The 27,638-nt window shown below is 40.2% G+C and overlaps 1 protein-coding gene across 6 annotated transcripts in view; it reads right to left on the bottom strand.

The window, feature by feature from the left end:
• Positions 1-3,949: 3,949 nt before the first annotated feature.
• The window catches only part of EMB2773 (PHD finger family protein), a 60,219-nt gene continuing 36,530 nt past the window's right edge, over positions 3,950-27,638 (bottom strand). For 4 of the 6 annotated variants that reach the window (XM_020663504.2, XM_088850036.1, XM_020663506.2 and 1 more), the window contains 19 exons: positions 27,059-27,487; positions 26,452-26,981; positions 26,133-26,343; positions 25,998-26,048; positions 25,743-25,901; positions 25,482-25,649; positions 16,389-16,688; positions 16,166-16,318; positions 10,982-11,151; positions 8,457-8,577; positions 8,090-8,245; positions 7,905-8,009; positions 7,601-7,834; positions 7,231-7,364; positions 6,855-7,139; positions 6,396-6,678; positions 5,723-5,815; positions 5,469-5,594; positions 3,950-4,297 (listed from right to left, as the gene is read on the bottom strand). In XM_020663504.2, the coding sequence (XP_020519163.1) occupies positions 4,019-4,297; positions 5,469-5,594; positions 5,723-5,815; positions 6,396-6,678; positions 6,855-7,139; positions 7,231-7,364; positions 7,601-7,834; positions 7,905-8,009; positions 8,090-8,245; positions 8,457-8,577; positions 10,982-11,151; positions 16,166-16,318; positions 16,389-16,688; positions 25,482-25,649; positions 25,743-25,901; positions 25,998-26,048; positions 26,133-26,343; positions 26,452-26,981; positions 27,059-27,487 (3,987 nt within the window). In that variant the 3' untranslated portion in view covers positions 3,950-4,018. The remainder of the gene's footprint in view (positions 4,298-5,468; positions 5,595-5,722; positions 5,816-6,395; positions 6,679-6,854; positions 7,140-7,230; positions 7,365-7,600; positions 7,835-7,904; positions 8,010-8,089; positions 8,246-8,456; positions 8,578-10,981; positions 11,152-16,165; positions 16,319-16,388; positions 16,689-25,481; positions 25,650-25,742; positions 25,902-25,997; positions 26,049-26,132; positions 26,344-26,451; positions 26,982-27,058; positions 27,488-27,638) is intronic. The other 2 variants (XR_016043097.1, XR_016043098.1) reach the window with 2 other exon arrangements.

Raw genomic sequence — 27,638 nt, 5'->3', positions numbered from 1 at the left:
AAAATTGTAACATACAAACAGGGACTAAGTACAAACAAGGATGCCTTTAGCCATGAAGGATTCAGAGTTCCCACTTAGCAGTCTGGTCCTTTTCCTTTTGGACCCTCAAATGAGCTTCTTTTGTAGGGTACCGTGCAAAGTAAAAACCCTGCGAAGAAAAGGCAAATAATGTAACCGGTTGCAACAATGACTGATAGAAATGAGGACAGAGGCTAAACAAACAAACTCATATACGGAGAAGGGGCTGGGTCGTGGTGGTAGCACCCCTATACTTTATCGCCACGTTGTGTTCCATTCCTACTAGAACCACCTCAGGAACATTTTCAAAAAAATAACTTCTAAACTATTTGAAAAAAACAGCCTTCTTCTTTAAATTACCAAAAAAAAAAAAAAAAAAAAAAAAAAAAAAATCTCATGATTCACACCCGCACACACATCAGAAAAATACTACAATGGTTAAATTGTACTACACAAGGATCAAGGGATGGAAGAGCTTTAGGTTCCAGTCTCGTCCTTCATCAGATGAATCTCTATAATTTCTCCAAATGCAGAGAAATCTAGGAAACACAATAAAACTGTCAGTGTAATGCATCATAACAGGGACCTTAGCAATAAAAAAAGGGACCATCTTCAGTTTCAAAGCAATATCAATTAATCACTTACACAATTCCATGCATTATCTTCAAATCTCAACCCGTTATTATATTTATACGTACTCACAGGCGACCTCTGGTCATTGAAGAAAAGATAGGCAATTCTCTTATCTTTCAACATTAAAAAACAAATGATGTATTTTTGACAATGTTGTCAAGTTCGTATCAGAATTTGCTTCAATTCGGTACAAGAAAAAAAAAAAAAAAAAAAAAAGCAATTTATTGTTTCGGACAATTCGGGAAAGAATTTTATATATTTTTTAATTTTTAAATAGATATTTGTATAAATTTATAAAAATTTTAAAAATCAAAATAAAAATAAATTTTTTACGTATAGAAAATATGAAAGTATAATATCGACCAACATTAAAATCACATAAAAATATCCGAGGACTTAATGTTGGTTGGCCTTTTGGGAAAGGATGAGGTTTCTATATGGCATAGCTTTATGAAAACAAAATAAAGCCTCACCTCTTATCTTTGTTCGGAAAGTACATTTGGCGACATAAATTTTTATGATGACTCTAAAATCAATTTCTAATATTGATAATAAAATTTGAAATAAAAAAAATGATACAAATCTTGCGGATCTATGAACACTTATTTTTAAAACAAAATGAACTGTCTAAATAATTTATTATAATATACATTATTTTTAGAGCTGGAAATTCTAACTTTTTTTTTTTTTTTTTCACAACCATAACGTTCAAGTTGAGATGATGGATGTAAAGGCTTTCAATACTTGCAAATTTCGATAAATTATGAGGTGAAGATTTATTTATTTATTTATTTTTGATAACCATTTTGACCTTATCAAAATATTCAAACCTTCGTTCAATATTTCGTCTGAATTCCAACATCAAAACTTCGGCATGGTTAGTGCAAAATGTCAAAGACGAATCTATGAAATTATCCGTATGTCCAAAGTGCAATCCATATCATTAAGTTTCACGTTCTCAATTGACACGTGTCGATATTATGTCTCTTTTGCTGGAACACATAAGACACGTGTTGATATTATGTCTCTTCTGCTAAAACACACAAGATAGTTGTGTAAAATGCTAAATTTCGGGGTTATGGAATTTAATTGTGAAACATTCTTCCTTTAATTGGCTTCGATTGAGTGGTAAAATCGAAAGCTTCACTCTTTGGCTAAATCGAAGTAAATTTAAGGAAGGGTGTGGTTTGTATAAGCAACCTTAAACAATTCAATTAAGGCGCACCTTAAAATTTTTTAAGATTATTTTAAAATCAAATTTTATATCTAATTACAAAATTTTAAACATAAAAAATAATTAACATCAAATAGACCTATAAATATATGAAACTCTTGAAAATTGACGGTCTAGATATTGTGTTACAAGATGCACTACTTCTAAGATTCAAAATCTTCTGTTTTTTTTTTTTTTCATATTCCTACATCTCGATATCAAGATAATCAATTAGAGGGTTTTTTAACATTAAAACAACATTTTCTGATGGATTTTTGAGGGGCATCTTTAATTCTACATTTTAAATATGCAACCTTATAAACTTTTTTGTTAAAGTTTCTCCGGTATTTTTGCATTTGTTCTATATACGATTGAAGAGTTCTTCCCCTCCCCCACCCACCATCTTATCATTAATAAGTTTTTAGAATTTATGCTTTATAGGTTTTTTTTTTTTTTAATATTTATTTATGAGAACCATTACTTGGAAGATATCACAAGATAATGCCTTTCTGTGGAATTTGGGTAGGTATTCAGCATGGTAGGACACCACGACAAAACATCTTCAATTCATGGGTAGAACACCTCATCCGCACTAAACTACCAAAATTTAGGAATAGACTCCAAACTAGGTGGTAAGGCACCTCAACATGACTTTTTGAATAATGAGTAAAGGACTCCATTATCAATGAACTATCCAAAAATATAAAAAGCACAAAAAAGGATATCCATAATTTATAAGTTCAATGTTGAATATTAGTAACAGGCCGAACTTGGGCCAAGCCAAAGCCAGGCCTAGTCAGAGCGGCCGGTCCATTAGATATTGGATTATTTCAAGCCAGGCCACGAGGCATACGACAGACGAGAGAGAGTTTAGTTATTTGATTGGACACAACTTGATCCCTCTATTCATCCCAAAAAAAAAAAGGATCCAATGTAACGGTTCTATCGTAATATAATGCAACGACTCTTTTAAAATACCATGTTTGTAGTATTTGTATGACCTCAAATTTTACATACATACTCTTCATCTCAATAATTAATCCCAAAACAAAAAAGAGTACAATTTCAACCTTAAATATGGTCAAAATGAATCCCCTCCAAAAACGAATCTAGACCATTTATTTTGTGAATTTCAAGATCTTAACCTTTATAAATTCAAAATCATTTTTCTTTTTTAACGTTGTTCATCTAATGATAATATAACCATTCAAAAAAATTGGAAATGAAAAAAATCCTTCTAAAACCTAAATCTAAACATCTTACCAAAATAAACTGCCAATATTATTTTTTTTATTTTTTATTTTTTATATTTTTTATGATTGTTCATTAAAATAAAAAGAGTGTATATTTTAAAATTTGGATCAAACAAATGGTCATAAGATGATTTTTTTAAGATATAATTTTTTTAAGATTGTTGCATCGATTGATTGCGTGAAATCATTGCCCAAAAGAAAAAAAGGACGTCCTCTCTAATGCAAAGGCCCGTCTGCCATTCTGCAGTGATACAAGTGGGCCATGGCGTACGATACAGCATGGGACAATCCGCCGTGGGACTACAATGACTGTAGATGTCCATTACCCGCATGATCCAAATCGCCTGTCTCCCTTTCAGCGTGCATGTTCAACTCCGCAGTTCCAATCTCTCTCTCTCTCACATCCATGTAGCCAAATTGTGGTCAACCTAAATTAGTGCACACCAAACATTGAACCCGGACCAACTCCCGAATTCAACAGACCCAGACCTGGACCCGAACCCAGATCCGAACCTGACCCAAAAATCTATGTATTTAATTATATTTAAATATATTAGAACTTGAAAATTATTACCAAACCCCAAAACAGAACCTGACCTGGACCCAAATAGTGTTCAAGTCCAAGATTTGGACCCAGAGCCACCGAGTCCAATGTTTGGATCCATACCCAAACCAAGATCGAGTCTACCCCTCGGATCCCTGCCCTCTTTCTATCTCTCATCATTGACCAATTTGTTAGGTCAACCCCAATTAGTGGATCACACATATCTCTCTCTCTCACACACAAAACCCTTCATTGAAACCCTCCCCCCTCCCCCCCCCCAGGCCTCTCTCCCTCTCCAAAACTTTTTACATTTATGAACTGCGTAATATACAAATCAAGATACTTACAATAGCTACCTCACCTCTGTTTCTTCCTTAATCGACCCCTACCTCCACTATAATTGGGCTTTTGGAGCCCACCCAACCAAATATCATCATCACCACCATCTTCATCACACCTGTCACCAATGTCAATTTCGCGCATGCTCTTTCCAGTTTTCGCCATTCGTGGTGGGGGACTTTTACCAAAATGTCCCTCTTCGGGCTCCCTAAAGGAGCCCCTTGATCGCCGCCTCTTGGGATCGGCTGAATAGGCAGAGTAGTCCACAGTGTCTTCTTTAAGCAAATTCTTAAACTCCTGCATAATTCATGGCAAAAAAACGTAATAGGAATCAGCCATGATTTTTTTTTTTCATTTTTTCTTTATAGAATAAACTCATTCTAGTGACCTATTGCTCCGTGATAATGTGTGTTTAGTTAATACTATAATCAAATTATATATTCCAGAAAACTTTTTGCAGGTCCCCATATAATCCATATGCGTATGGGGACCAATGGCCATCTAATATTAGATGGCTAGTATCGAGCCAACAACAATATCAAAGACTAGTACTAGATGTTTTTGTAATGCTACAGTTAACAAGTGACCTCTTTGGAGGCACACTCTCAACCGTTTGATCAAGGATTACATCGCTGCAAGTCTCCATATACATATATAAAATGCATGTGTATTAGGACTCAGAAAGCCTGCCGTACATCTAATTCCTACATCAGATACATCACAGTGTTGATATTTAGTGATATATACCATGGTTTTTCATTTATTGTTATTTCTGGGATCTGTTTTTTCCCAAAATTTTAAGCCTTGATGACTCAATGAAGAAAATGCCTTACTGCAACGATATTATTTGATACAGATTGATTTCATAGCCCTTATGTTTGACTTTGCTAGATTGATTTTTTGTCTTTGTTAAGCTTCACATGCATTCAATTGTAAAATGTAAAAGAGCAATCCTTAATTTAGCAACTATCAACCAAATGTACCTAGGATGAGAACATGAAACTAACCTCTCTAAGGTCAAGGAAAATCCGATGAACACAAAAAGGTGCGGTTTGTATAAAGCCAAGGTTCTAAACAATCAAAGTAAAGCACACCTTCAAATAGTGTCGAGAAATGTGATTTCAATACTGGAAATATTTGTGATAGCCTTACAATATATTTTCATCTCTAATTATAAAATTTAAAACTTTAAAAATAGTGTAGATCGAGCAGATCTATCAAAACTTGAAAATCTTAAAAATTGACTCTCCAAAAATGCATTACAAGATGCACTATTTCCAAAACTTGAAATCCATTTTTTTTCTCATGTCCATGCATCTTGAGGTCGAGATGATCAATTTGAGGATATTTTGACATCAAAATAACCTCTTCTAGTGAAATTTTTGTGGTGCGCCCTAATTTGATTGTTTACAGCCTTGCACTTATATAAACTTTTTCCAACACAAATAGCCAAAATAGTTATTATTACCTGGTACTTGAGGAGTATATCTTGGAGAGTTGTGGGAGAATTGATGGGAGTATCCTTGACATTAAAGGGCACATTTTGCTTAGATAAAGTTTCACCTGATTTTAGTGGTTCACTTGGAGAGAAAGCCTGCACAAGAACAACTTACGGTAATTTCCTCTAGGATAACTTACTCTGAAACACTACTAATATAAAATTTCAAAGGAAATTGATACTCATGTCTATGAAATGCCACTATAGATTAGAATAGAGCATACCTGGCAGCGTGCATCACTTAGGTTGTAGACAATCTTCAAATGCCTCTTCAGCCTTAGTAGCAACTGCAAAGCAATTGCAGTGTGGCAATCATCCTGTGTGGAGAGAAGAGATCAGATTTCCATTTCTTATCACAAATTCCAATACATAGTGAAGGACTTGCAAGACAATTTCTTGAGCTAGTGAGGTAGAAAGAATGTCAAAAGCAATGAGATTCTTTAATAATGGTACAATGGGTATATTACTCTATTATTATGCTATGATATTATTTTAAATGAATATAGAACATAAGTACCCAGTAATAATTACAAGTTCTCAATGAAAGTAGAAAAGTAGAGGAATTTGGCTCATTAAAGAGAACAACAGTAAGGCTTTTTAGGATGCGCCATGGGGGGCACCAAATGTCTCATGCTCATTGCAGACCAGAAATCAATATACTGTTTCGTAAGCAAATGCTAGGAAAAGGATATTAGGGGTCTTCTAAGTCAAGTGCCCTTTTTTGAAACCCTTGATAGGTTAAGGAAAGGATCATGGCCCATTTATGTATATACTGGTTGCTCCATTATGTATATACTGGTTGCAATCAACTTCTTTTAATAAAAATATGGAAGATGACAATTGATAAAATAAAAATGCAAATTTTTTTTTGACAGTTGAAAGTATTAAGGGTCTCACCTTAAGCTTGTGCAAATCTTCTTCTGAAATGGCATGAAAATCATCAACCGACATAGGATTCTCATGATTACAAACATCGTCTGCTTCAAACTGTTTCTCAACTATCCCATTTTCATAGGGCCCCTTTGCATCATTTTCATGTCGATATTGGGAAATTAGGGTTTTCATACTAGACTCAAGTGGTCCAGCTCTTACTTGTATGATTCTATTTAATGTATAGACTAGATAAAGAGGTTCATCAGGCAATGTAAATGGAAGGGCTGCAAGAATTTCGGTGCAGTATCTGCAAAAAAAAAAACAAAAAAGGAAGAAAGGAAGCAGCTCTCAATTCCAAAAATTGGATCATTGAAAAGGAGAGTTGGTATGCCTAGAAAAAATTAACTACTCGGGACCTATTCCTATTATTAAACGTAGCATTAGCAAGAAAATATAAACTTCCAAACTATATTGCGTACATACATTAGAAAAGGAAGGGATGACTGCTGGTTGTTTCCAGAATCAAATTTACGCACTACCGACGACATAAATTTGTTTCTTGAAACACGATTTCCTCGAATCAGCCTGTATATCCTAGAAATTCCAAGCTTCATTGATGCAGAAATGATGTCCTCAAATCTCCCTTTCAAATTTCCAGGTCCCTTATTCTGGTTTTGTGAAGCAGCAAGAGATGCAGCTCTGGACTGCATAAAATTAAATGACATCTGAAGGCCATCACCCAACCGGCTTTCAAAGAATGCAGGATATCTGTAATACGCTTATATTAGCAATGAAAGATATGGATGTCAAATCCTCAGAGTTGCACAATAGGTAAAATCAACTTAAAGAGTACTCATACTTCTCATTCATATTCATTAACAAGCGATGTGCCAACTTTGAATTCACCTCCTGCTGATCTGTTTCCATGGCTATAAGGTAAGGAACACATGTAATAGGATGAACCAAACCCTGACGTAGTACAATCTCCACAATCTGGCAAAGGAGATACAAACATTTAAAGTTTACTTCAATCAGAACAAAGATTAAGAGAAACAATTAGACACAGCACATAAACATAGACATGCATAAACCATCCTGTTTACAAAGGAAACAGAAGACAATTAAACCAATCACATAAAGCGACACAACAGAGAAACCAATCACATAATGAGACACAACTAGAAACAAATATCTTAAAGTACAAGAAGCCAATAATTAGGTCATTCTACCTTAAGAGCAGACTGGCGAACACGATCATTCACATCCAAGCATCTTTCCAAGATACTGTTCCAGTGCAATTGAATTATTCCTCCACAGATGTTACTATCACCTGCACCTGCTGCAACTGGCACTCCATGTGCCTGTACTTCAGGACCATTTTTTCCCATGCTGTCAGAATCATCATTTTCAGTTTGACCTTCAACATCTAGAAGATATTCTGACAGGTTTTGTAATGCCTGCATCTGCTCCATTAAAGGATTCAGTATTAGAGTTACGAAAAAGGTATGTAAAGAGGAAGAAAGTAATTTGTACCTTAATTCGAGTGTCTGAACCAGAAGACAATGTGGCCTCCAATATTTTACTAACATCTCTATCCATCATATATTCGGGCTTTGCAATTAAAATATATCCTAATGCCTGCGTAAATAGGAAATGGTCAGAAGAGTGTAAGCTGCCGATGAAAAGGCCCAAGATGAAGCATACAAGAAGGAGCTCACCTGCAAAGATCGGACCTTAAGGTCAAAATCCTCAGAACAAAGATACCTTTTTAATATTGAGAGGATCGTCACATTGTAAGTGTCAATATTTGATGAAATCAACTTGGCACCATAGCGGAGGAGAACACCAATACAAAAAAGGGAACGCCCTAGTGGCTGCCCAGTATAGACAAATTAAATTGTGTTACGAAGAAAGATAGAAATAAAAATGAAAACAAAAAATAAAGCTCCTTTGCCTAGATTTTCGTAAATTTTCCTAGATACTAATTTCCAAAGCAGAGGTATGCAAAATCACCAACTATTTAACAATATCCATAAAAGCGCAGTGTTGATTATAAGAAAACGTTCAACCAAGTTAAGGATCAACCTCCTTGTTCTCAGGTTTAAGTTCATCCTTGCAAGAGTCCAAATGTTTGAAGAACCTCTGAATAAGGTAATCAATTAACCTTGCACCTTTGCTAGAAACTTTACTCAATGTGCAAAGGCACCTAAGAAAAAAAAGAAACCAAAAAAAGAAAGAATAAGAATAACTTGACAAGAAGAAAGTGGAGGGAAGAGGGACAGGAAAGAAGAAATTACAAAGAGATATATAATTTGCAAATTGCATGCTCCAAAACCACTAATATCCACATTAGGAAATTAATTAAACCCGAAAATATAAGAAAGTTCAGACTAACAGAGTAGCAAGCAAACACAACAGGATAAGCAGAAAAGGAGAATGCTTCAGCATGCGTTCTTGATAACGAGCACAAATAGAACAAGATGCCCACACTGATATAGTTATCAAATGATCAGGTTATTATGACATTTAATGGAGTCATAGTTCATTATTGCAAAATAGTAGAGAGAGAACAACAAGGTCTCACAAATTCCAGGAGCATATATCCTTATGGGTATTCAAGAAACTAAATGAAGGCTAAGCTGCAAGAAAATCAACCGTCAATAGCACTTCATTTAGGTAGTTTATGATCACTTATTTTATTGAATACATGTGTCATCATATCCACAGTATTCGAGATACCTTGTCTGACACACTAACATGTGTTGGACACTGACACTCATACCTGAGTCCATGCAAAGCATTTCCCTCCACCAAAAGAGAGAATTAAAAAAATCTCCTTACCAGTGGTTTACTTTGCACTTGCAGATAAACCGGAATAAGTAGACTGATCCAATTTGGAACTCGGAAGCGAACTAATGGAGAGAATGGAATATGCACAAAAATGCGTAGGTTCTAAAGGTTAGAAATGGCCCATGGTTTTGGTTGTAAATGGAATCAATCCTAGCCCCCCCCCTTTCTCTCTATTGGTCATCCGTAAAGAGAAGACCTCCTGAGGTTGTTTTTTTTTTCACACAGTTTGGAAGCAGCTACAGTATTAACTAAACCAAGATACCACTGTAGCTGCAGGAAATTACAGGACATCTGCTGTACAATAAATAAAAAATTCAAGCATAATCAACTTGTCCCTTTTACAAGGGAGTCCAGTACATTTTCAAGGACCAAAACTCCTCAAAGAGAGGGAAAGAGAAGGAAGAAGAAAGAGGAGGAGAGAGAGAGAGAGAGAGAGAGAGAGAGAGAGAGAGAGGAGAAGCAGAAAGTAGTGTGTTGGTCTAGAATGACTGGCACACACCTCTTATTTGTATTAATAAAGTGAACTAATTACAATAATGCCCATGCACAATGAAATAGGACATATAAGTCCAAAACAAAAATAAAAGATATGTATACCCATCAAATATAATAAGGGATTGTCTACAAAGAGACCATTTATCTTTTGTACATGGAGGTCACCATCATTCCCACCCATTAGATATCAAATTGGATGGCTTGGGTTGAGTCACGAAGTCAAAGAATTTTTTTTTTAGAACTTTGTGTCTATTCAATGACACTTCCAACTACCCATTTTGATATTTAAAGGACAATAGTGATTGTGACCTCAATGTACGAAAGATAAATGGTCTCTTTGTATACAATCCCATATAACAATACTTAACTATTTCCAACACTATTGACCTCCAAACTATTTCCTAAACTAACGGAAAACCTAAAACACCTTAATTAAGCCTAAAAATAAACGAAAAACAGTCGTAAAGCAGTGGATAATACTATAAGCAAGTTGCTGGTCAGATTTTGAAAACCTAAAATCAGAAAAACTCAATTTCTATACAACTAAATTTATAGACCCATACCAAAACAAAATCCAAAAAATCAGAAAGATCCCGAATTGCGTACATATTAATAGACAACTCTTACATATTAATACTAAATTTTAACACATCCAGATTCTTTCATGGTCGCTTACTGAGGTCACTATGACATCTTTGTGGTGTGTGTCATAAGTGCAGGCATCCAGTTTTCTCCCAGCTACTCTAGTCTAAGTCTTCATCTTCTCTTCTTTGAGCTTTTAAATTCAAATCTACATCATGGATGATCAGTGATCTGGTCACATCTGAGGTGGCACTAGTCCATGCAATTAATAATCACCTCAAATCCAGGCAGGAACCTGCCGAGTACTACCATGCTAACAACATACGCCTGAGGTAAGTATTTCTAATGTTTCTGACCTTTCATGCAAGAAGTAAAACGCCCATGTCATCAACATGCTTATCACCATAATAAGTGAGTATAAGTGGAATTATTATAAATTAATTTTCACTACGTAAAATGGCCCACGTCATCCACAGCAGAAGTGGAGTTATTACAAAACAATTCCATATTTTAGCACACGTTCTCCACATGCATAGCACCATAATGAGTTCATGTCTCCACTTAAACAAGCAAGCTTCAATTTACATATCAATGGCATGAAGGTTACACTGAGAACTTTTGTTCAGAATAGAGAAAGCCATTCATGCATGCAAGGATATTGTAGGTATAGAGTAACAATTTACTTAATGCAAGCGTAGATGACTGTCAGAAAAGACTGCCGACTTATCATGTGTTTCAAGTCTTGTTCAAGTTCTTCAACAAAGTTTTGAGGAGGCTTTCGAACTAAAGGAAGAGCTGTATCAATTATGAAGATTATACTCTGAAGCAATTGAGCTACTGCTTGATTGTTCACCTATTCATGAGGAGCATGTTAGCATCACAGAAATGAGGACCATGAATGTGAAATATTAAAAAACAAATTGTGCAAAAACACTTCTCCAAGCAAATGCCAGTAAAGCATATTGATGCATGAGAACTTGCAACAAATAAAGAGTCATTGTCACATATATAACAGGAAATACATGCTAAAAAAGCGACATAAATGGAACCAAGTTTCCAACATGGGCAGGAGAGAAGAAGAAGCACACCAATTCAAATAGAAGGCAATGACATTAACAACATATCTTTTGATTTTTTGACACACTATTATTTCAAGAGATTTCTAAGGCAACGGAAATCTATTGCATGACACTGACATCAGTAAGCATGCAGAACAACATGACACAAAGTGTAACCAGATTCATCACTAAAAGCATCATATTCAATGGTTTCTCAAAAAATAAACACAATCGAAGTTCCACTACCCTACAATGTCATCTGGCATTTAATGCCCAATTCATCTCATAACTTAACTAGCACTTCGGAAAAAAATGTGGTCAAACTCAATTTAATAATTCCACCACAAATAAACTCTTCCCTTTGTAACAATCAACTTAATACATAGCAGTACAACGACAGTAAATCCACCTGAGATTTTCATCATTAGTACTGGCATACTCAGTACCCAACCCCCACCCCAACCCCAAAACTGTCTCCCAAAAAAACACAAAAAAACAAAAACTCCACTTTTCCCGCACCCTATTTGTTTCCTGAAATAGTGACCGATATGTATCAATAATGTCCTCTATTTACAAAATTACCCACAAGAGACAGGTCTTACATGGCAACCCACAGTCGGGTGCTCTACAAATATGGAAGAAGAAACATAAGAGGAAAAAGGGATGTAATCCTTCCTGGTTCACCTAATCAACTCCTCTTCTACCCCAACTCATTCTATTTCTACCTTTGATGCAGCGCACCTAGAGCAACTTGACGTACCCCTTTATGTTAATAATATGTCCTATTTACTTTGCATAACGACATGACAACTATCACAAATGAGTAGACCTTCTGCAACACATGTTGAATTCATGTTTACTTGAGGTTATCATTCATTGAGATAGTGAACATAGATAAACATCCTAACATAGATAAACATCCTAAGCAGACGAGAAAAATGTATCTGCAAACTACAGATTTGTATCTTGGAGTTGCAAAGAGACGACCACAGGGCTTCTTTTTTATTTTTTAAAATTTTGAGGAAGACTCTAAAGGTTCTTTTTTTAATAACTGTTAACTGTTGTATTGATATGAAGAAAGAGATACAAGATTATACCAGGAGAATCTAAGTGAGACTCCTGGTAAAAAAGATTTGGTCAAAGGACCGTAAACAAAATGGGGTTATAGAATTATCCCCTTACATCGTATATGGCACATGTACAAGAGATATACAAAAGAGAGAGGAAGACAAAGGCAAAATCAGGCTAAGGGGGAAAGCCAGTTGTGGGAGCCGAAGATTAGGAGAACCCAAGCAGCAAGCAACCAAGAAAGAAGGGCGAGGCTAAGCATCTTCATGGGCTGAGGCTCCATCCTTGGCTAGCAGATCGGCAAACCCGTTCGATGCCCTCGAGATATGAGTCCATGATACTGTCATCTCCCTGCATAGGTAGTCAATCTCATAAACAATGAATAAAAGATGCCAGGGTGGGGGCATAGTCCCAAAAGCCTAAGAGATAATGTTTTTTGCATCACCCTCCACCAAGAGGGAACTGCCCCAAAACCGATCGAAACATTGTAGGCCTCTAAGGAGAGCCATAGACACTGCGAACTGGGAGTCTAGCCGACCAAGATATTCAGAGTAGGTGAAGAGAATGTTTTGTTGGTGGTCCCTGAAGACCCCACCAGCCCCAGCATGGCCAGGGTTGCCTAAGGAGCATCCATCAAAACTCAGTTTGATTGAGCCTTGGGGAGGAGGTATCCCAAGGGATTTAACCTTGTTTTTCTTTGGGTTGTGTCTGCGGATGTGCTCCCAGTTGGTGAGGAAAGAGTCTCTGGAGATGCCATTGAAAAGGAGGAGTTGGGACGCCCAGAAGGTTACTAAGGAGGTAACCTTGACGAAGAGCACTCTGCCAGGATGGACTGTCCCCCCAAAGATACGGGCATTTCTTTCTTTCCACATCCAAATTGTAGCAGCCACGGTAGCTTTCCAAAGGATCCTGCCAGCCTTGTGCCAGTGATCAACGAAATTTACCGCCAGAAGGTCCTTGACCGTTGAGGGAATCACCCAGTACATCCCAAACAATTGAAGGATGAAACCCCATAATTCGTGTGCCACGTTGCACAACAAAAATAAATGGTTATTTGATTCCTCTTGGGACAAACACATAATGCACCTATTTGGAAGGAAAAAACATTTCCTTTGTAGTTGGTCCACAGTGAGGGCCTTGCTAGAGCCTACTATCCAGTTGAACATTTGCACTTTTGGGGGTACGATTGACCGCATACCTAAGAAAGAATCGAGGTGGGATTGAGAGGAAATGTAGGACGTTGGGTGATAATTTTGTAAAAAGATACCACAGAGAAGTCCCTAGAAGGAGTCGGGGACCACACAAACTTGTCCCTTCCTTGAGGAGGGATAAAGGTCTTAAAGAGTAAGGATGAGAGAGAGGAAATGAGAGGTTTCGAGCTCAGACAGGCCCCTTTTAAAGTAGGGGCTCCAACGCCGTGTACCTCTTTCCATCAAGAACTCGTCCTCTACAGAAGCCTCTCTATTCCTTGCCAGGAGGAACAATTCTGGATAGCAATCTTTTAGCAGGGCCTCGCCTATCCAAAGATCAGTCCAGAAGTGTAATCTATTGCCTACTCTTGGGTGAAGTCTGACACAGTGTTTTAAAATGCGGCCGCATCATGCTGGATGCGCTCGCATCCGCATCAGAAACAAGCGCATATGCGCTTTTGACAGATGCAGCCGCATATGAACCTCATCAGGCCACATCGTAGCCGCATCCCACATAGGCCGCATCGCACTGCATCCCACTGCTACAGGAATTTTTTTTTTGTTTTGCCCCTCGGGGATGGTCAAAATGGTCTTTTTGACCATCCAAATATTATGGAAACTGTTTGGGGGGTACTAGGGGCCCTAAACGAAGATTTTCAGCCACTTTTGTGGCTTTTTTGGCATCAAATTGAGGTAAAAAAAAATTTAGGTGGAATTTTGTTTTTCATCGAAATCTTTGATTTGGCGGTTGTTTGATACTTGGATGTTCATTGGATGCCTTTGATTGTTGATTTGGAGATGTTAGGGTGAATTTGTGATAAAAAATCGGGGGTTGAGGTCGTAAAGAAATCGAGCAGTACTTCACAGAGTCGGAAAATTTTTTTTCCTTCTTGTACAATAATACAATATTACTATTATACATATTTTTGGGGCAATGTCTTCGTTCCAATCTTCTAGTAATAAGGACTCGGCTTGGAAATATGCTAAACTAAAAAATCCCAAAGATAGAGATTGTGTGATATGCTTGCTCTGTGGAAATACTTATATGAGTGGATAACTGGATACAGAATCTCCGATAGCTAATAGTTTTGAAGTTAATCATTAAACTAAATAACCTACTATCACATATATCACCTTCATATTTTTTCTATGCATTAACTTATTTTTAAAAAAAATTTAGAATTTTTTTACATTTATTGACCGCATCATCGTGATGCATCCGCATCCGGGCCGCATCGAGCCGCATCGGCCCCCCACCGCATCAGGGCCGCATCCCGCATTTTAAAAAACTAAACTGGACCCTGACATGTTTCCTGAATAACTCAAGTGAGGTGGACAGGGATCTCCGGACCCCTGAAGCATTAGACTAAGCTTTGGTAGCAGGTATCAATATCATGAGCAGGGACGTTATATTTATGGCGAAGGACCTGCGCCCATAGAGATTCCGGCTGTATAGCGAAGTGCCACCACCATTTCCCTAAAAACGCGAGGTTGTCTCCTAAGGTTCCTAATACCCAAGCCCCCCTGTTTCTTGGGTAAGAGAACGGTATTCTAGGAGATGAGATGAAACTTGGTTTTCTCTGCTTGGCTAGACTAGAGAAAGTTTCGCATAAGTTGTTCCACTCTACTTGCCACCGAAGCCGGTACTTGGAATAGCGACATCATGTAAACTGGGGCATTTGATAAGGTGGTCTTACTTGCTTGGGATAGATATCTACCCTTCCAACCAGCTAGCCTTCTATCCACCTCGTCAACAACGTGGGACCAGTGACACTTCTTTAGTTTACCAAGACCAAGGGGGAGACCTAAGTAAGAGGTAGGGAGATCCTCCACTTTACAATCCAATCGAGGGATGATGTCTCTGATGTTTCGGTGGAGATGGCAACTCCCATCATTTTTTATTTCTCCATGTGCACCTTAAAGCCAGTGGCCAACTGGAAGCATTTGAGGAATATTCTGAGGTTATCCACCTCAGAGGGTGCAGCATCGAGAAACACTAAAGTGTCATCTGCATATTGCAGGTGTGACATAGTAGGCCCCCTCCTAGATGGCTGGAAACCTGTGTGACTCTAAATGTTAAAATAACAGGACAAAAGAAAGAAGAGTTACAAGAAATTAAGTATTAATTAAGCAACATAATTACTACCGTTGGAGATACAACAAACCCACCTCAAGCTAGAGGTTGACAACAAAAGAAGGTAAGTGAACATTATTACTACTCATACGCAAGTGAGGTATCAGAGATGCTAACAGTTTCTTTCTCCTTTACCATAATAATGTGCAGATGCATCTAATAGTGTGTTATTTTAAAGTTCATTGTCCATGCTTTGGAGACCTTATGAAAGCCCGCATTTAAGTATTTACAAATTTGAAGGTTAATGGAACCAGTTACAACATTGGCGGCATTATTTTTCTTTGTAAGACTACCAGGCTCAAAAATCAACACTAAATAATGATGAGCACCTGCAAAACAAAATTTCATCAGCATAATACGCAATCTGGAGAGTTTGTATAATAACATCAAATGTTGAAAGACAGCATTGGCACAAACCTGGCTTTTAAGGTATGGATGGAGGGTTACAACAAATTTTGATGGATCCGAGGGTGGTACACAGAGTGTTGGATCCACAACACAAAACGCATGCAAGGCCAGAACATAAGGGAGTGCACGAACCTCCAAATCCTCACTATCTGTTTCTTCTGCCTGAGAAAAACAAGATAAACAGCTTAGAAAGTTACACAAAAAAACAAATTGATAGTTTTGAATGCCACACCTGCAAGATCCTTTCAAGTAAGCACTTGCACATCAGTTCGCAGCGTTTTCGTACAGTCGCCAAAGCCACTGCATTGATTCCAGTAGCTTTAGCCGATTGAGGAAGGAAGTCAAGTGCCAAGTTCCTCTTTATTACAGTAACAAGTGGTTGATGATTTGGCATTTTACTCATCATCCCAACTATTTGTTCTGTTTTCTTGGCAATTTCCAACGGTACAGAACTACCATCTGCTACAAATTGAGTCTGGACACCAGAAGGCTCTTCAAACCATAATTCATAGAATGTTCTGGAAACAAGGTCCTGGCAAGTGCAAATGGAAAATCTCTAAAGAGAACTGAAGCTTAATATTCCAATATGACCAAGAGCATTTCTTGACTAAGAAATCCTTTATGCGAATTTCAGGTACGAAAGGAAATCAAGATAATATATTTCAGAACTGCCTTACCACAGTAATGCAACATTCTAGTGTACAAATAAAAAGTACCATAATTGAAAGTCCACATATCTAGAAATTTCATAGTTGACAAACTTTAGGGAAAAAACACTAAGCTCAAGGGCCATGAAATCAACTTTACAGATCAAAATGATATATAGGAGAGCAGTATTATCTGATGAATTATACCTTCCCAACAACATTCAAATATTACTTTATGTTCAGATAGCCTAAACCAGAAACACAGACACCAGTAGTGACAGTATATAATTATATGAACAGCATAACCCAAGCATTCTCCAAATTCTAGAATAAATAGAACAGCATAACCCAAGTATTCTCTAAATTCTAGAATATATTAAAACTTCAGGTGAATAAACACAACATAAAGAAAAAAGAGCTCTTATACAAGGAAACTAATGTAGAAACCAAAATGGACCCCAATAATGAGAGGCCCAAGAACAGTAGCAACACCTTTTGTATGCCTCCAAAAAATTAAAATGAAGTTTGCTTTTAAAGATATCATTCCATGAAAGAGTGAGCAAGCCATAAAATACATTCCTTCTGGCCAAGCTCATGATAAGTCTTTGACATATCCAACATAAAAGAAAGAAATTATATGATATATATAACACATTTTATGAAATCAATCATATATTTCTCATTTTTCCTGCATCACAGAATTTTGTATTGTTTTTTCCTTTTTGGATCTAAATCTTATTTAGCTTTTACATACTTTTTTCGAAAAGGTTAACGGTTCTATTCTATTAAGAGAGAAGTACAATCGATAAAAAATGACACTTCCCACAAGCCGGGAGCTCTATACAAAAAATAAGCATCCCCAAGGAGTCTGTACAAAAGTATAAAGTCCACCCCTAAAGGGGAGCCCTGCACAAAAATCACCAGTTAGGTGAGGGGAGGCAAAATTGGTAAAAAAAAAGGGTCCCATAGTAAGGGCTACAATAGAAGGGAAGGGTTAGTTTGTGCCATAGACACAGCTTCCTCAGTGGGCTTCCTTATTTACTTTGCACCAAATATGCCTCCAACAAACATCCATACCACTGCAAATGTGCCCAATTTCATCAAAGATGTAAGCAATGGCCAAGGCCCAAAGGCCCAACGTATAATTCTAGGAGTCCCCCTCTACACTAACGAAGATCTCCACATGGGATTAAACTGTCTAATGCCCTCAAGGAGAGGAAGGGCCTCTGCCGTATTGGAATCCGCATGCCTAATGTTCTTGGAAAAGGAGGCAAGAATATGGCCCCCATGGTCCTTGACTAGTCCACCTATTCATGAGGGGACAGGATTGCCCAAGGAGCAACCATCAAAGTTCAGTTTAGTTTGCCTAGGAGTAGGTGGTCTCCAATGGGAGGCACGGGGGATGCTGGCTTGTCTTGAAAAGAGTATGGCTTCCCAATCTTAAAAGAAAACCAAGAGGGGGAGTCCTTTGAACAATTTGTAATTGGTTGCCCAGAAGATAACCAGGGACCTAATCTTGTCAATCAATAATGCCAGCGATGACCTTTCTCCGTGGAAAATCCTGTTGTTTTGATCATTCCATAAGATCCAGCGAGCAGCCGCCACCGATGTCTTCCATAAGAGAATGCCAGCTTTGGGCTGGAGGAATGGGTGGAGAGAGCTAAAGACGAGTGGGATGGACTTCAGTGTGACCCATTGCCACTTGAAGAGCTAGAGGAGGGCTCCCCAAATCTCATGGGAAAGGGGGCAAAGAAGAAAGAGGTAGGTGTTGCTTTCTTCATCACCATAGCACATCACACACCTATTGGGAATGGGCAGTCTCCTCTTTGGACAGGGCCAACCAATTAAAAACTTGAATTTTTGGTGGGGCAGATGCTTGGCTACAATGGATGGGAGGATAGGGGAAAGATTGGCGGTTGTAGGAGTTTATTGTAAAAGGAAGAGACCGGAAAAACCTTTTAGGGGCCTGAGATTCAGATGATAAGGCCACTACCCTGAAGGGCGAGGAAAGTAGTACGAAGGGTAGCCGCAATGTAAAGGAAGGTATCTGTCTCAGAATCATTAAGCAGTCTCCTAGAGGTTGGGTTCCAACTTCTTGAGGAGCCTGAGATGGTCTTTTCGTCGGCCACAGACGCCGATTGGTCCCAGGCCAGGCTATGGAGGGACGGGTAAAGGTCTTTGAGGGGGGAATGGCCAATCCATAGGTCGGACCAAACACTAATTTGACAACCATCCCTATGGTGGAAACGGATGAGGTTTTTGAATAAGTTAAAGGAAGAAAGAATAGATTCCCAGGCTCTATAAGATCTGTTGTTGGCCCTGCAATCTGGTACCTACGAGGAAGGATCGAGGTGATATTTTTGTTGGAGGACCTGCGTCCATTGTTGGTCTCCTTGGGTAGCAAGACACTAGATGCCACCACCATTTTCTAAGTAGGCTTGTAGTATGCTTCCTTAGATTCTAGGCGCCAAGACCATCGAGATGCTTTGGCTGACACACGTTATCCTACAAGACAAGATGGAACTTGTGTGCAATAGCCTCACCAGACCAAAAAATCTTTGCATAAGCTGGTCAAGGCGATTGTTCATTGCTGTGGGCATATGAAAGACCAACATTTGGTATACATGGATATTGGCAAGGGTGGCCTCAATGAGAGTGAGCCTTCCAGCCAAAGAAGGAAACACCCCTTCCAACCAGCTAGTATGCGGTCTACCTTGTCAATAATGTGGGACCACAATCTCCTCTTGGATTTGCCAATGCAAAGGGGCAAGCCCAAGTAGTTTGACAACAAAGATTCTGCCTGGCAGACCCAGCTATCTGCAAAGACCGGAGTGGCTTGGAGGTCCAAAGCTACGCTGATCATTTTTTATTTGGTTGGGGGGACCCTGAATACCGGGGAAAATTCAAAATATTTGAGAAAGAGGAGGTTGTCTAGTTCCTATTGGGAAGCTCCACAAAAGACAAGTGTGCCGTTGGCATATTGAAGGTGGGTGATGACTGGGCCCCGAGGCCCACTCTTGAAGCCGTGCAGACGCCTTGAAAGGAACATGCAAAAAATGAATTAGCTGAATACCTCGGCAATAATAGCAAATAGGAAGGGGGAGAGGGGCTCTCCCTGTCTAAGGAACCTAGAAGAGGCGAAGAAACCTTTTGGGGATCCATTCATAAGAACGTAAAAAAGGGGGCAAGAATAGCATCCTTTCATCCAGGCCCTCTAATGATCCCCGACATAGTTGCTGGGAACGGGAACATGAGGAGTTCCATGACCGAGAATGGAAGCGCGAAGTGAATCTATCTCGAAGTACCCTAGATGGCGGAGCGAGCTCCGTAAATGATCCGGGGACGGGAACGAGTTCCATGACTTCTAGGGAGCGCAATTTTATATGGACGGGAGTGGGTTCCCTACCATAGGAGATCGTGTTGTACTGTTCTTAGGATTGGGGTTTCCGTAGTTCGCTATTTCAAGTATATTGCAAACTGGGAGCGAGTTCCATTTTTTGGTATGTTAATAATGGACTCTTGGGTAGATAGAGAGGGTGGGCAAGAGAGCGAGGTGAATGGATAGAGGGGGTGGGCAAGAGAGCGAGGTGAATGCATAGAGGAGTGAAGTACTATGGGTTATGCATCTTTTCTACCAAGCTTGTGCTCTAATCAACCCTAGTGCCCAAGAATGTGATCTCAAACATGAAGATGAAGCTATGGTTGCATTTTTTTTTCTTTTTCCCTTCCTTCGCCTATAGGATTAAAGTGCTTAACTTTAGAAGATTGACAAGAAAAGTCATTGAGTCTTTAAGATGGTGTGATTTCTTAGTGTTCGGGGCTGCAGGTCCTTTAACATTATTTGGATTCATTTTCTTTACACACAAACAATATAAATGCCACGACCAATGGCCATCCACCCACTGTCACCCTTTCATATCTCACTCGAGCTGATAAACGTCCACATAACGATGGTACACAGACACAACATGATCGGTACAGTATTACAATACAATCAATTATACTTTACAATGTGCAACCCATTCCGACTATACTCGGACACTTGTACATGTTATTACCTTATTTTGTTAGTAATGCACAATTAACCGATTGTGCAACACATCAACAGATTGTGTAACACGTCCTTTTTACTATAATGAAGTGTATTGATCGTGTCCTCACTTCACAATAAAATTGCAATAGGGCTAACTTTTGAACCTCCTTCCAATCTTGTCCCTACTATAGTTGCCTTAATTAAAATTGGACACAAATGTCACTACAAAATGCGTGTGTCGTACAAAATTTGAGGAAAACTGAATATTATACACAAATAAAATAAAATTTATAGATGCATCTCACTCCTATGTATATGATAATCGGTTCTTGGAATGATGGAATTGTGGTTCCGAATAATATTGGGGCCATGATCTTGGGCATGGGGATTTGGATCCCGCTGGCTAGGGACCTCGTTCCCAAATAATAGGAATCGAGTTCCCATAACTCCGGATACAAAATTCCGCGGCGGAAGCAGACCCCTACATGGGCGCTTCCGGTAACTATGATCCCTGAACCCCATCCTTGAGAGGGTCTCATCTAGAATAACCCAATCAACGTGGTCGTAGGCTATCTCCCAATCTAGTTTGATGACCAAGTCGGGTATCTTCATGAGATGCCTAGAGTGGATGTATTCGTGAGCCACTAGCATGCCGTCGAGTATTAGTGGTCTTTAACAAAAGCTCCTTGGGATGGGGAGATTAGTGGAGGTATTCATGAGTCATTGGCACGCCGTCGAGTATTAGTGGTCTTTAACAAAAGCTCCTTGGGATCTTGGGCATGGGGATCCAGATCCCGCTGGCGAGGGACCTCGTTCCCATGGCTGGAAGCAGACCCCTATGTGGGAGCTCCCGGTAACTATGATCCCCAAACCTCATCCTTGAGAAAGTCCCATCTAGGAAAACCCAGTTGACGTCGTCGTAGGCTTTCTCCCAATCTAGTTTGATGACCAAGTCAGGTGTCTTCATGAGATTCCTATAGTGGCTCCATTCGTGAGCCACTAGCATGCCGTCGAGTATTAGTGGTCTTTAACAAAAGCTCCTTGAAGTGGAGAGATTACCTGGGGGAGGACCTCCCTAAGACAGGTGGCTAGAACTTTGGATATAATTATGAAAGTTGAATTGATGAGGCTGGTGGGGCAGAAGTCCTTCAGTTCATCTGCTCCTCCTACTTTGAGTACCAAAGTAATGAAGGTGGCATTCATTGCTTTGTGAATGATGTCTCTGGTGTGGAAATCCTCAAAAAAGGAGAGGAAGTCATTGCGGGAGGATTCCCAGAAAGATTTAAAAGGAGCGATGAGGAAGCCGTTAGGGCCAGTGGTTCGATCTGAGACAAGGTTGTTGATGGCTGAAAAGAATTTCCTCTTTAGAGAAGCCTCTCCAACCAAGAGGCCAGGTCATGGGAGAGCGTGAGAAAGGAGATGTCTTCCATCCTAGGTCTGGGGCCAGAGGGAGCAAATAAAAGCTGTTTAAAATAGGTGATGATGGCGTCCTCAACCTCAGCTGGTTGGTTGAGAACCCGGTTACCAACTTTGAAATGGGTAATGGTATTGTCCATGGGCTTACAATTTGCTATTTTGTGAAAAAAAGATGTGTTGAGATCCCCAAAGTGAAGCCACTTCACCCTAGGCCTTTGGAACAAAAAAATTACTTCTTTTTTGAGTAAAAGTTGGTAATCAAGCTTAAGTTGAGACCTTTGTTGTTGCTTAGAAGAGGAAAGAGGCCTTGTTTCTTTAGTGAGGTCGAGGCTCTAAATAGACTAGAGTATCAATGCTTTTTGCGTTTGGAAGGATCAAGGAAGGTGACGGCCCCACTCCTTAGGGGATAGCTTGAGTAACTGGAGTTTATGCTGCAACCTGAAACCGGCCCTTCCTACAACCAATGGGGAGAGGGAGTTCCACAGAAGGGGATGAGGGAGTTGCGGTGAAGTTCTTCTAACCAAGACAGTTCAACCCAAAAGAGTTTTGGTCCCCTGGAAGCCGGTTTGGTAATTGGTATCTAAGATGATAAGGCAACGGTCAGAGGCGGGTTTTAGTAAGGAACAAGCATTGGATCCAGGAAAACAAAAATCCCAATCGAGATTAAATAGAAAATGATCAAGTTTAGAAAGGGAGGGGGTGGAGGAATGATTCGACCAAGTAAACTGGGCTCCTTGGAGTGGGATGTCCATAAGGTCATTTTAGAGATACAATTGGAAAAATCAAGCAAGCCTTGAGAAATACAAGAGTTGGAATTTCGCTCAAAAAGACTAGGGGGTGACATTGAAATCGCCACCCAAAACACCAAGCGTGGTGCGGGAGAGAAGCGACGAGGTCTAGTTCATCCCAGAGTTGGTGTCTAATAGATTCAGAGTTGGGGCCGTAAATCACCATGAACTTCCATTGGAGCCCATAGGGAATTCTCGAGAGCATCATAATTATCGAGAAGGTGGCAATATGGGCGGAGCTAAGGACGTGGACAATAGGGTCCCAAACCACCCATATGCCGCACGACACCTCAATCGTAGGCAGCGCTTCCCATTAGCACGTTTGCAGCCCCAAACTTGTCTAATGAGTTGGAGAGGCAGAGAAGTGAGCTTGGTTTTAGTTAAAGCTAGAATGGCAAGACGAGGCTTGAGGTAGAGGTCCTAAACAACGTTTCGTTTGTTGGGGTGCCCCAACCTCTCACATTCCAAGAGAGGATGATCATGATGAGGGTCTGAGATGGGAGACACTCTTGTGGGAGAGTCTACATAGAAAGCCGTTGACTGAGACTGAGGCGGTTGTGGACTAGTTCGGGAGATAAAAGGGGGGCCGACCGATCGTAGTTGATACCAAAAGCTAGGTTAGAAGCTTCTCTCTTTCCTTTGCCGCTTACCCTAAGTCTAGATGGGGCGTCGACCTTGTAAAATGCGTGAAATAGTCCTTCAAGGCCGTCGTAGTGGAAATCCATAACCTTGAGCACCTCACGGATGTTGCCCTAGGCCACGTCCATGTTGTTGACAAAAGAAGAAGCCGCCAAAGTGGGGATGAGGGGGGAAGAGGAGCTGGAGGAAGAAGAGACCCCAGCAAGAGTTTCTGACGTGTGCTCCCCAGTTGTAGGGATAGGGGAGGGAACTGCAAAAGATGGGGGGGATAGGCCGAGTAGAAGAGGATGGAATAAACAGTTGAGGAGGGGGGGGGGGGAGGGGTGGAAGGGTGCAGGGAGAGCCACTCGGATTAGAGGTTTTAAGGAGACGGGGGATAGCAGCACAAAGAGAGAGAGAGAGAGAGAGAAGGGGGGGGGGGGGGGGGGGTGTTGTAGAAGCGGGGGTTCACCAAGGGAGGGAGAAAGGTAAGGGGAGAGGAGGCGGCTTGGGGAGGGGGGGTACCATTGAGGAAGGCGAGTGGGGGAGGGGGGTTACCATTGAGGAAGCGGGTGGGGGAGGGGGATTCAGGATAGGGGTGAGTCCATGGGGAGGGAAGAAGCCCAGGGGGAATGGACTAGAAGGGTAACCAAAATAAGGGGGAGAGGATAAACGAGTTGGAAAGGTTAGGATAAAACTAGAGAATAGGGGGGAACGGAGAGGAGGGAGAAGAGTGGGGGCTAGAAACCCAAAATTCTCGACTTGCAAAGTAGGTGGTAAAGCTAGTAGAGGGGGTTGCTGGTTGGAGAAGGCGTCGAAGCGGTCCATCGACGTAGGAGTCACAGAAGAGAGGGGGGGAGGGGGGGAGAGGAGGGAGTCTTCAGCGAACAACGAGCCAGGGCTGAAGAGGGGTCTTCAGGGGAAGAAGCAGAGTCTTCTGGAGGAGAAGAGGGGCGCTGTGTGGAGAGATACCCATTGACTGACGAAGGGAGAGGGTCTGGCAAAGAAAGGTCAACAAGAGGAGGAGAATCCAGGAGGCGGCTGGTTGATTCAAAGGTAGGGATGGGATGGGGGGAGAGGAGCCGAGTCGAATGGGGGACGAGATGGCGTAGAGGAGAGCAGGGGGAGGGCTGGAGAAAGAGGGGAGAGGGGCAGGCAAGAGGGAGAAAGGGAAAGAAAGTCGGTGATGAGGGGGACTGAAGAGGTGCCAACAAAGGCAGCGGGAAGATCTTGAGGAGGACAGAGAGGGGGAAAGGTGGGAGCTGATGGAGGCCGCAATTCGAGTACAGTAACCCCAGGCTGGTCGATCATGAGAAAAGACATGGATACAGCAGGGGGGTGACGTGTAAAGGAAGAGAAGATTCAGTGGACACGTGGCAAGGGGAAAGGAGAAGATTTACGTGGGAGGGAGAGGGAAGGGAGTAGAGAGACAATCACTACAGATTATGTTTACGAGTCAAGTTATTTGATAAACCAAGTGACCTACTCTAGTCATATGTTAAAGGAATCATGTACTGGGCCCTGTCAGCAAACTATGACAAGAACCCCAAGAATCCCAGTTCCACCCAAAGCTTCCTACCCTGGTCCCACCTCTTTCTTGAGAAACAAAAGAGATAAGGTACACCCCAGATCACACCCTCACAAATGGAAAAAAAAGTCCGTAATCATACAGATTTCAAAAGCATCGAATGGACATCAAGAATCAGCATCACTTGTGTTTCTCAAAATTCAAGATAAAAGTTTACAATAGGGCCTACAGTAAACTACACAACTTCAAAACCAGTTCGTGTGGTATACCAATATTTGATGGCCATAGAGCAAACCTGTATGCTAGACTCGTCATCATTGACGCGAGCAATTATCTGAAGGCAAGCATTCGTGGTTTCTGAAAAACTTCCATTAGAAATGCACATGTCTCGGATAATCTTGATAGCACGTTTACGAACACTAACACCAGTATCCATTATTCTCTCAGCAACCTTTACAAAATACTGCAAGTGACAATAACCAAGATTACATTTGATGTCCAGAATCAACTGCATTTTGACAGTAACCAAAGAGAAGTAAAAGCGATATTCAGATACCTTCGCAGCAACATCAGGATGTGATGCGATATGCCTACCAACAAGCTCCATTGCAGCTTCTCTTACAGAGATAGCAGAATCAAGGAACCTTCCTTCAACAGCATTTTGGACATGCTTTTCACCCAAAACCTCTGGATCTGTTTCCACTATTACACTAACCTGCAAGGCCCAAAAATGCCAATCAATCAAAAAGTGAGACTCGCCTATCTTATGGTTTGAAAGTCAAAGCTAAGAAGTAAATGATAGTCTGCTCACCGCGCGTAATGCCTTGGCCCGAATAATTGGAGACTTCTCCCTTAAACTGGCCTAATATCCAATATATAATACATTAATATAAGACCATTTCGAAAATATGACGAAGAAAAGGCTAAGATTTCTAAGAAAGAGTACCAGAAGCAGATCCAAAATTTTATCAAAGCCACGAGCAAAAGAACTATTCCTCCCCAGTGCAAGAGATATCCTTTTAATCGAATCCCTTGGTAGTGATGAAGAAGTGAAACCAAAACCATGCACTGGTCCTTTTGATTTCATTCTTGCAACGTGGTAAACAAATTTCTTCTGGGATCTGGGATCATCTTTGAACCAAAGGCATAGAGAAAACCTGTACATGGCACTAAACAATCAAGCACGTGCAGAATTACATTTGATTATCATAACAATTATTTTTTCCATTTTTTTTTGAAAGGTATAACAAAACATATTTACAAACCATCGGGCAAATAGGTGCATGTCATCGGCAGAACCAGCTTCCGGAAGGTAGTTAAGAAGTATCTGTTGAAGGATATCCACGCCCACAATAGCAGGTAAAGAGTCAGCTGTAGTCCCTGTCCCTCTACTCTTGCTACCATCAATTTCACTTTGTGACTTGCAATATGACTGAAGAAAGACAAGTTGCCTTCTACAGAGGCATAGCTGACACAACCAGGCTCGAGTCGGGGTATCGGCTCCTGTTATTCCAAGGCAATCTCCATGGAAGCATCGATTGCATCCCTGACAAACAATCAAGGAGCTTCCACCTTTCCCATCCAAGCATACAGAACATACATCATTTGGGATATTGGGAACTTCACTTTGTCCATCTACCAACTCCTGTAAAATCCAAAACTTATCTTGCCTACAAAGAACAGCATCTCGTTTCAGTCTTGCAGCGACCATTCCAAGAAGGTCTATAGCCATAGAGCGCGCAGAGACGTCTTTGGATTTTAGGCCAGCATTCTGGAGTAGTAGGACACACAGAACCTGAAAAAACTTAAATTTAAGAAACAAATTGGAATCTGCGCAAGGTCAATCAAATAGTGCAGAATACCATGTACTACCTCGAGTATAAGACCTGAAGCAGGATATTCAGGTAAATTCAATGTTGTTAGTAGGTCTACAACAAGGTTCTCCATAACAATTTTAGCATCAGCTCCTTCTTGACTTTTTACAGCTGTCCAACGCTGAAGAACCTTGCTCCAGAATTGGCAGCATGTCTGAGTCGCAGCTTCATGACATTTTGTAGGGTTGATGGTATCAGAGACATCTGCGATTGCATCACTCGCTAATATTTGGCTGAACGTTTCAGGACGACTGGCACTACGCTGAACCAACTGAATTAACAATGCCGTTACCATTTGAATCTGTTTTTGCTCAACATCAGGTAAATGATAAGCCCTCAGATTGCGCTTCGAGGAGGGTAACTTCCATAGCAGGTGAAATACTTCATCCATTAAAAAAGTCCTATGCTGACTGTATGAAGTAAAAACCTGTATTCAAGTACAATCTATCAACGCAGTTGCTCATGAAATCGCTTAGCTGGGCATCTGAAATAAATTTCTTTATCTAAAACATTACAATAGTATGTCAAATTGCTCAGCACAAGCAGTTATAGAAATACAATTAGATTACAAGATTAGG

The sequence above is a fragment of the Amborella trichopoda genome, chromosome 10 (assembly GCF_054954075.1).
Source record: "Amborella trichopoda isolate Santa Cruz 75 chromosome 10, AtrichopodaSantaCruz75HAP2 v2.0, whole genome shotgun sequence".
Lineage (NCBI taxonomy): Eukaryota > Viridiplantae > Streptophyta > Magnoliopsida > Amborellales > Amborellaceae > Amborella > Amborella trichopoda.
This window is presented reverse-complemented; position numbering and strand designations above follow the sequence as displayed.